This window comes from Canis lupus, chromosome 33, assembly GCF_003254725.2.
Source record: "Canis lupus dingo isolate Sandy chromosome 33, ASM325472v2, whole genome shotgun sequence".
NCBI classification, from domain to species: domain Eukaryota; kingdom Metazoa; phylum Chordata; class Mammalia; order Carnivora; family Canidae; genus Canis; species Canis lupus.
In genome coordinates this window covers 25,081,862-25,092,391 of record NC_064275.1, presented here as the reverse complement: position 1 = coordinate 25,092,391, position 10,530 = coordinate 25,081,862, and the positions used below count along the sequence as shown (strand labels likewise).

The window sequence follows — 10,530 nt, the reverse complement described above, 5'->3', positions numbered from 1 at the left end:
GATTGAAAGGAGGCACAGGGAGATTTTGTCAATTAAAAAAGAAAAAAGAAAAAGAATAGAAAAAAAGACTAAAGCTAAAGGACCACATACTCCAATGAGGTGTTACGAGGATTGAGGGTCAGAGACAGTGGCCTCTACAAGTGAAAGTTCAGGCTTCTTTGTAGCTGGATGACTGTTATTGACGGCCAAGTAGAAGACAGATAAGAAGAAACTCGTGAACATTCTGTGTGGTCCAGGGCCAAGGCTGATAGAAAAAGAGGTGAGTACATTTGGACAGCTAGTGGTGGGCAAAAAAGCAAATCACCAAGCAAATTATGGGGATGAGAAAGAATGAGAGGCCAGGGTGTCCTATGTTTATTCCAGCCCCAGGCCATCGTGTTTAGCAAGGTCTAATAGGACATCCTATAGGCAACATCAAAGTAGAAGTCAGGGATTTGGGGAAAAGATGAAGAAAACAATGGGATGAAGGAGGAGCAATGGGATGAAGGAGGATTAGTGACTGAAATCCATTGTTGCTCTAGGACTTCATAAAATCGGTGAGCTCCTCAAGTGCCTAGAGCACTACATCCCTCATCTGGTTCCTTGGTTTTTCTTTAAGACACACACTCCTTTGTTTACACAATGACTTCTGTGCCAGTGAATCATAAATCTGTCTTTAGACCTAACTTAACAAGATTCACCCAGGTAGCCTTCCAGAGTGCAAAACAGCTTTTATTTCTGCTTCTAGAGACATTGGGATTTCCAGCATACAGAGGTAAGTCACCACAGATATACACAATCTTTCTTCACTTCACTTTGACTTGATATCACACAAAAATCAGACTCTCACGGTGGTTTTCCTGTTACATTTCCAAGTTCCACATTGCTTCTCACTTTTCGCTTCATTATAAGACGGAAACTTCCTTTCTGCTTCAGTTCTACAGACTTCACCCCCCAAGTCTGGCTGGTCTCTACTCCGGATTGACTTGCCTGTTAAAGTGTCTGTTCATAGACACCTCCCTGTCCACTCCCCTCAGCTGCTTCTTAATCTGAAGCCATGTCTAGCTGTCTTGCCTGTCAGGTAATTCTGCTGCTCACACTACTCACCGCAGCCTCAGCCCATGAATCCAGTCATTTTTCTGTGAGATCCGCATTCTCTCTAGAAGGCTTCCTTTTTGCTCCAAATACCCTCTCACCGTAAAATGTGCTTATTTGTGTAGACCAGTGGATACCGGTAGTACCTGGTTTCCTGGAACATCTCCAATTAGATATCTCATAAAATTGATGATGTTGATCAATTCAATATTGCTCCAAAGGCAGCAACTAGGAAAATAAAGATTGACTGCACAGAGTTGTACAGGCAGTTTCCTGGCTGCTCTCCCAGACCCTGCACTGCCCAGGTTGTGAAGGAAAATCCTCTGCTCTCTTGCTTTTTCTATTATTTCTCATCCACTTAACAGCAGCCCCTGATTTTAATCTCTCTTAGTCAATAGCTTCCCTTTCTCTCTTTTTCTAGTAAAAAAAGAAACACAGAACGGACTTCAGGAGCTTTCTTTCTCCAGATAGGAGGGAACTAGATTCAAAACAAATGGAACTGATACCTACCTGGAGGGCTTTTCCTTTTTTCTCCCTTAGTTATTTCCAGTTACTCATCTTCACTGAATAAAATCACAGCTCACACTCTAGTTGTATTTTTAGAAAATGGTGCCTTATATACAAATGTGAAATATAAACCAAGCAAAAAGGATTAAGAAACAAAGTGATATTACCTACTAGTACCAAGTAGTGTACTATAATGAAAAGATGAGCATGTTTCTACTCTGGGACTTGCTCTAATGCCTCCTTGTTTCCTCTTACAAGTGTCAGCTACTTCATCTATACCAGCTCTGGACCATGTTCAGAGAAAGACCCATGCAACAATAAGCATCCAGATTGACTAAACTCTTTTTCTTTTTGTTGGCTGAATTCTTTGTTCTCTGCTTCCCCATAATACCTGTCCTCCTTTTCCCTTCTTACTTGCTTTGAGGACTGATGGGAAAATGGCACTGAGTAAAGTGAGAGGGAAAGAAACACAAGAGAAATAGTTCAATGTGTTTGGCTTCTGCTACATCTGGAGAGAGCTGAAAGGATATATATTTTTTGCACATGACTTAAGGATGTAAAGCCACACCAAGCAATCAGCTCCATCTGGTTCCCAACTTAAAATGACATCTGTCTAAAACTTATCTAGTAAATAAAGAAGAACTACATAACATCATAACCATTGTTGATCATTATGTAGGATTTTACTGCATCATAACCATTGTTGATCATTATGTAGGATTTTACTGACAGTACCTTATCCTAAGGTACTGTCACTGGTATCACATTGTGTAGGGTGGTTCTCAACCCAGAATGATTTCACTCCCAGAGGATATTTAGCAATGTTTGGAGACATTTTTGGTTGCTGCAGCTGTGTGTGTGTGTGTGTGTGTGTGTGTGTGTGTGGGCGGGGGGTGGGTGCTACTGGTATCTATTGGATAGAGGCCAAGCATGCTGCTAAATATAACACACCGGACACAGTTTCTTATGATAAAGAATTATTCAGTTCAAAATGTCAGTAGTTCTGAGAAACCCTGCTTTAGAGGATGGAAGTTTCTACCAAGTATTTTACTCTTGCTTTCATGAGTATTCACTGTTACCAAAACCCAACAATATCCCCCATTTCTGACAGACTGGAATCATGACAGCAACAGGTAGGAGCAGTTACAGGGAACAACTATGTTCAGGTGTGTTCCTTCCCATGGTCCCCCAACAGGGTACTCAAGTGGTATCTGGGACCTGGTTGCTGGTGCCACAGGAACTGCAGTGAGGCTTGCCTGGACTTGGCCAAGTGTGTGGTCTCTCTGGGCTACCCTGTGCATTCTTGCATGACACCGAAGTTGGTGTTAGGGTCTTGAGATCGTCTCAGCTAGCTCAGGCTGGTACCTATGCTATCTCTAACCCAGACCTAGAATATAATTTTAAGAAGAAAGGAACCTTGACTCTTAAGTCATTTTTGACATGTTTAAAAGTGGTTTGTGGCTTTGGGTACTAATTTTCTTCATTAATACAATGTCTCCTTTGGACTCTTCCTCATTTTGCAAGGTTGTCCTTCTGCATGTTGTTTGCCAAGATTCTCCACAACAAACTCTGTGACCTCATTTCTGCCTCTTGTTCTTTGGCCTGCAGTGCCCTTGAGGCTGCTGTGCTTGGCCAAGGTCTCCATTTTATTGGGCTGTGCTGGCCTTCCTGGGCTTATAGGCAGTGGAGTGACTAAAAGAAAACCTGGATTTAACCGTGGAGACAACCCCAGCTCCAGAACCATCAAACTGTGTGCCCTTCACCCTGGGTACCCTGGAACACACCTCCGTCCCCACTCGGGCACTTCCTGCCCCATAAATTTGAAAGTGCTCATCAACTCAAATGCTCTCCACAAAAGCACAGGCCTGTGCTGGTTATAGAATTTCACTGGTCTCTCATAAGACTTGGGCTCATCTTTCAAATGGCCTCAAGTTACCTATTTTCTCCTCAGACTTTTTCTTTTAGGAAACAAATGAGGGGATGGAGGGAAGGAAATAAGTTATCAGTATGGCCCTTCAAGCAAGTGTACAAGCCATCACTTAGGAGATTCTTAGACTTTGTGCAACTGCTCAGATTTGGGGCAGTGCATGCTCCAATACACCTAGGTAAGCACATATGCGGTTTACAGAAGAAAGTCCTCAAAATCACACTCAGTCCTACTTTCAGTAACTCAGAGGGCGAATCCAAGAATGGTGGCACCTGAATCTTTAGCAGACATGTCTTCCTCGTGGTCTGGCTCTAAAGGTGGTGACTAAGCTCTCTCGGGGCTGCTCCTGGAGCTGACACATGCTGGTCAAAAGAATTGGGTCAGTCTTATGCTCTACAACATTGAAAGGACAGGCCTTCAGGTGTTCAGACATGGAGGCAACTTCATTAAACTCCCAGCTCTTGATTTTGGAGAAGAGGCTGCTGAATTGCCAGATCTGTTAGGAAAACATGGAAGTTCAAAAGTGAACATTGGAACAATATCCTCAGGCCAGCTTTATTCGAAGAGTATAAGGAAATAACCTTTTTGTTCTTCACATTCTTAGCTTTCAGAGAGTGTGTAGTGGCTGCTGCAGGCAGGCATTTGTTAGCTCTTTCTCCAGCATCCAATTCCTAGTTCACCCTTCCAATTGATCATCTTCCCAGCCAGCCACGCAATTGTGTAGAAATGACTACAGCAATCTGCATATTGACACACACCCACCACCTCCCACCAGCAACAGTGATCAGTTCTAGAAAGACACATGGTTCAAATCAGGACAATTAGTGCCAATGAGACTCTACCCTAGGACTTTTGCTTGAGATATCAAGAAGCAGATTCTCTTTTTCCCTCTGTACTTGAACTGGGAAATGTCAGCCTTAGTCTTACTTGCCACTGGCAGCTACCAGGGACCACCGAGGGAGAACTGTGTCTTAGAATGGAACCACTAGAGAGGAAGTAGTGGTAAGAAATAGAAAGTAAAAAGATCATTCTGGGGCATTTTTGAGCTGCTAGATCAAACTGTACCTGACCCATTACCTTTGGGCCAAAGCTCCTTTTACTATTCATGCCATTTTAAGTTGGTTTTCTGTTGCTTTCAGCTTGAAGCTAAAAGTATCCTAACTGAGAAGAGTCACACTAGAACAGAAACCTCAGGAGAAATCTAAGTGTTTGGTACCCAAACCTCTTTTGGCCTTTCCACCTACGATGTGGTGGCAAAGTCACTAGTTTTAAAATCTGGCTATGAGTATGGGCATAGCCTGATACCCTTTCAACCTGACTTCACCCTCAGTTTCTTATCATTGTTCCTATGTAATAAAAGTGTTTCCTGGGATCTTAGAACTATTTCTGTTTTTACTTTAAAAAGCCATTTTAATATAAGCATCCTTTAGCTCTAACTAAATTCTTTTTTATCCTTTCTAAAAGGAAATTAGTTTGTCTCAAATGATATTCAAGAGTGGTCAGCAATCACTGAATTGGGAGCAAACATGAGCCAAAACATAATGGAATTTCTAATATGTAAATTATATTATTTGCATCTGATTGTAAAGAGAAAGATATTGGACAGTTCTAGAGCATAGAGTTCCTGGGAGCCAGATCCCAGTCTTATTCATGTTTAATCCCTAATATGTGGATGGGTGGCAGTCAGTGTTTATGTAACACATGGATGCAGGCCTGGATACATGAAGGGGGGGGGTCTCATAATTATTTTTTGATGAAGACTGCTCAGGGAATAAATAATGGAAAACATACAAGATATTTTAGACATAATCAGTGAAAATAGGTGTAAACAACTCTAACTCCTCAGTGCCAGTTTGCACACACATTTGGGGAAGAAATTTAACAGTGAGATTATGGAATTATTGACCTAAATGGGTATCATCAATTTGTGGTTCTTATTACCAACATATTTTCCATGGAAAAAGATGCTATGGATATCCCGTATATGATGAATTAGGAGTTCCACTTTTATATGGTATGAACTGATAGAAGTTATGATGCAGTTCAGCAAACATAACTTGATTGGGAAAAAGGAATAAGATTTTTCCACAGAGAAAGATTATTTGATTTATACGGCAGAATTTTTTGAGAAAATAAATAGATATTTGAACCTGAAGAGATCAGTGGACCGAATTATTTTAGAATTTCAAAATGTCCTTAATAAGGACAAAAACTGTTTTGTTGTTTTTTAAATTAGTTGATAGGGGACTGAGAAGAATTTGTTAGCATACTGTATCAGACTCCAGGCAGGAAACAGATGGCACACTTAAATTGGGTAATTTGAAGAAAATTTAAAAAAATGATATACAGATGTGTGGGCAGGGGGTAGGAAAGCCACAAGATAAGATTCAGTACCCAGGCTAGTAACAATCTAGAATGTTAATACTCTGGTCCTGAAAGGGAAGAAGAAGGGAGGTCACTGGAACCAAGAATGAGTAATTGTGTGGATAGGGTCACCTGATACAGTCACCTTCAGTATCATGGCCAGTGCTAAGTGTCATGGAAGGGAGAATGCACGCAGGGAGGGGGCCAGAGAATGGATATGTCAACTCACTCTTCCTCCCTTCCATTTCCCACTGACACCCTCCCACTAAATTAGCCCAACTGGAAGCTGGAGGGCAAGGCTGCTGACTGAGGCAGCCTGTAGAGATTAGCCTCCTGGAGGACTAGTCCCAGTGGCCAGGGTTGGAGAGTAAACCATGTGAGCAAACAGAAGACATGCAGGCACATCCACAGAGATAAGCAGGTATCACCATCTGTATCGTCATTTGTGTATCTATAGCTCTGTCTTCCCTACTAGACTGACCTCCTCGAGTTCCGGGATTATGTCTTATTCCCAGGAACCTAGTATGATGTCAGTGCCTGGTACAGCGCTTGGCACATAGAAAGCTCTTGCTACATAGTTGTTGAATGAATGAATGAATGAATGAGGGTTTACTTGCCTCTCTGTGGACTTTCCAGGAGGTGCCTCCATGAGAATACCTTTTCTTCTTCCACTGCAGGAGGACCATCCCTCTTTCTTGTAACAAAGTAGCACAGATATTTCTCATCAGCACAGACACCTGGGAAAGCTGGGACAGGCTGATGCTGTCCAAGAACCCAGCGATGTACTGCAAAACCTCCAGGGGCAAGCTGGTTAGAGAATTCTGGTTTTTCCCTCCATGACCTGAAAGATGGCTGTTCTTCTTTCTCTCACTCAGCTCGGAAGCAACCTCTGGCTTGATGGCAAAGGTCTTGAGCTCCTGACTATAGATCACTTTTGCCTTTTGCCCTGGGGGACGGAAATGGTTTTGAATAAATGTACATCCCAAGTAGGCGAGAGGACATCGATGCTGGAACCAGCCATTGAGGCATGACTGGATGTCTGTGTGGACATTCTTGAAATGTAGGGGGAATTCATCCCTCCTGAAGAATTTGTTGCAAGTGAAAGTGAAGGCAGAGCTACTCTTGTTGTGTCTCCTGGTCACACACTCACTGTGGAGTTCCACATGGAGCCCCCCCGGGTTGGCAGTAGTTAGGAGGTCAGCCAGCACCGTCCCGGAGGAAAACTGTTCTGGCTCAAAACTGTAGGTCTGTGTAGCAAAATCCATGAACAGCCCGTCAATGCTCCTGGATTCAGAGATGACATGACCCTTAAGTTCTCTTTCTAAGGCGCACAGGAGGGTGGTCTTGATGAGATCTGATTTGGGAAGGTCCTCCACTGTGATCCCCAAATCCGAAGTGTCTACGGCCTTGTGTTCACTTGGTTTACAACTCAGCATGGCATCTCCAATGCGAGCCCGCTTCCCACAGTAGCTCACGGGAACTTTGAAGGTGTAAACAGTCTTCACTTCCTGAGCCTCAAGGTTGCCATAAACGAAGTCTCTCTCCTTAGGCGTACAAGCGGGCATCTGACCAAAGTGAATGAGCATCCTCCCGTTGTGCACCAGGTACATATTGTAGTCTTTTGCATCCACAGCTGTCTTCAGTCTCTCCAGGACCCCATCCTGCCAAGGGGCGAGCCCCGTTGTTTCCAGGGCTGCAGGCACGTCCCGCTGCCTCTGCTCCCCCCGTGCCTCTGTCTCTCGGAGAGTGTTCTCGCCGGCCCCGACCCCGTTACTGTGGCTGGGAGACTGCTCTTTCTCGGGGCCATCCCCGCCCCTGCCCTCACAGTTGGCTGATGAGCCTGTTAAAGCAGAGGCTGCGTGTTCTTTGCTGAATATATTTTCCCACTTGTCAAACTTGGCCAGGTCCATCCCTTCTTTGGTTTTGGCTAAGGCCTCTCGTTCTTCTTGACTCAGTTCTGCCGTCTGTCCACCAGCGGCTGACAGAGGTCCCCGCGGGACCAAGCCGGCATGGGGCCCACCCACCGCTCCTCCCGGCTCCTCCCGGCCGGCCTCCCCGTTCACGGGAGGTCCCTCCTCAGTGGGCTCTCTAGTTTCCGGGAAAAGGTCTACCATTTTCAAAGATCTGAAAAGGACCTTCTGGTCCTGGAGGGCCAGAGCTGTGTCCAAACACTCCTCACTGGGGGCCTCCTTCATGATGTTCTCGTGCAGGGTTGTTTCAGAGTCCACATTTGGCCAGCGGTTCCACTCCATGGAGCAGCACACCACGCTGGCAGGGCACACTTGCAAGTGCTTGGCCAGCTTGTGGCGGGACATGGAAAGGGGGCAGCCGTATTCAGAGTTGAGGCACGGAACCTCCTCTAGAGGGCAAAGGAGCTCATGCTCTGCCTCCTTGCACATGTGGAAGGTAGCGCCACAGGACAGGTGGCAGTTTATCACCAGACAGGAGACATCAGGCTCCACAGGCACGTGGCAGTGACGGTTGAAGCATTTCTCACAGTGCCTGTGCCGCCCAGGCAGAGGCCTGCGCGCCCTGCCCTAGAGACACCAACAGCAAGGAGAGAGAGAGGACAGGGGAGAGAAGTTCTATGCATGTCTGTGACTGTGTTTTGACTTATTTCCTGTTTTTACAGGCTTATTATAGGAATCTCTACAATCTAGGAAATCATAGAGGTGAAAGCAAAAATCACTCATAACCCTACAACCCAGAAATAACAACTACCAACCCGCCTTTCTTCATTTTATATAGTAGATGTGTTTAGAATAGAAAAAGAGAAAGCTGAATGTGATGGACTACACTGTTGGTAATTGTTTTGAGTTGTGGGTTATGGGTGATTTCTATTACCCTGTTAATACTATGCATACAGTTCTGCATCCTGTTCTTTAACTCGCTGTTATAGCACGAGACTAGGCTGTTTTATTAGTGATTCTTTGCAAATTGTCTTCATAATGGTAGCGTAACATTCCAGAGTGTCTGTGCTGTCATACACTTAACCAACTATCGACCCAGTGCTCGTAGGACAGGGGCCATGTCTAGTTTTGTTCACATCTGCATCCCTACCACTGGGACCATCATAGGTACTCAATTTGCTGAATGAAGGAATTGTCAGCCATTTAGTATAATGCTGGATGGTTTTGTTTTTCATTTTTAAAGTTTTACTAAACATCTTTGCTCACAAATCTTACTCAGCTCTCTGCTTTTCCCCTAACCCATGTCAATTTCTTGATTCTTCTCTAGTGTCTCTAGTTTGGCCTGAAGTCAACAAATATCATCAAACCATAGAGGCAAGTGTGCCAGCTGCTTGGGCTACAGGCTAAATGAAGCCAGATCTGGACCCCTGAAAGATGAAGATCCAATAAGCGCCTGGTACTTACCATAGCTTCCTAATTTCTTCTTGCTTTGTAAATCTAGGGGAAAACATGAAAATATGAATATGAATGATTAGTAAGAAAAGTATTTTGGTTATGTATATGAATAGGAGTCAAAGAGACTTTGCATACTCTGATTTAAATCCTTTTACCATCCTGGAGGTAAATGTCATTGCCTCCATTTTATAGTCCAGGAAATGGAAGCTGAAGATGTTAACTAACTTGTCCAAGGTGATAGACCTGCTAAGCGACAGAATCATGGGTCTTGCTAGCCCACACTCTTCTCACTGACCCACACTGCCCTCTGATGGGGCATCTTATCAGCCATGTTACCTTCTTTTTGTGTAACTTTTCTTCATTGTCTACCATCCTGCCATTCCATCCATCCATGCCTCTTTATCACTGCCATATACACTTCTGGCCCAAGTTAACCTTCTAGTTTCCTCTCCCACCTAGAGCTTCTTGTCCACAATCTGATATCCAGGTTGCTCAGGGCAGTGTAAAAGTGTCCGTGATATATCTACCATCTGTCCTTCACTATGGTGAATTCAGCTGTGCCCTGGCTAGAGCAGGGGTCAGACCCCAAGGACCCAGAAACAGGCTGAGTGGGGACTCTAGCAAGCAGAAGAGAAGATGTCCTGCCTTCAGGAGAATCTAGCTCCTTGGCTCTGGTCAATTGGTCCCTTGGGGGAATACGTTGCCAGATTATCTGATTTTTCCAGAGAAACTGGGGATGCAGATTTTTGCGAGTGGTGGCATGTTTAGGAGGCAGACTGTACAAGATTCAACCCAGCACTACCAGCACTAGCAGTCAGTAGTTGTGAAGCTTTGAAAAAGTTACTTATCACTTTGTTCATTGTTTTCTTCATCTGTAAAGGGAGAATGATAATAATACCAATCTCATAGTACTGTTGTGGTGAGTAAATGAGTTAAATGCCTGAAATTCTTAGAATGGTCCTTATCTCATAGGACATTATCTACACGTTTGCTCTTATAAAGTAAGTGTTTTATATTTAATTATATTGCAAAGTTTTTGTTACATAATGTATCAAGATTAAAATCCTTGCAATTTTGAAGTTAGCAACCAATTTAATTTTTCTAACAACAAACAAACAAACAACCAAACCTCTATTTGGGTAAGGAAAAACGTGTTGGCAAGCCTACATAGGGTCTGTAGCTGGCCAGTTTGCAGCACCTGGTCTACAGAATCTGTATCATAACGTTAGCACTATGTTAGTCTGGGGTGAGGTGAGTGGGGTGGAGTTAGCAGCCAAAAGTCAGAAAATCTAG

General features: G+C 44.0%; 1 protein-coding gene across 3 annotated transcripts in view; it reads right to left on the bottom strand.

Annotated features, from left to right (window-relative positions):
• Window positions 1-690: 690 nt before the first annotated feature.
• FBXO40 (F-box protein 40) overlaps window positions 691-10,530 on the bottom strand; it is a 58,064-nt gene continuing 48,224 nt past the window's right edge. For all 3 annotated transcript variants that reach the window (XM_025475802.3, XM_025475791.3, XM_025475780.3), the window contains 3 exons: window positions 9,247-9,279; window positions 6,490-8,409; window positions 691-4,004 (listed from right to left, as the gene is read on the bottom strand). In XM_025475802.3, the coding sequence (XP_025331587.1) occupies window positions 3,789-4,004; window positions 6,490-8,409; window positions 9,247-9,249 (2,139 nt within the window). In that variant the 5' untranslated portion in view covers window positions 9,250-9,279 and the 3' untranslated portion in view covers window positions 691-3,788. The remainder of the gene's footprint in view (window positions 4,005-6,489; window positions 8,410-9,246; window positions 9,280-10,530) is intronic.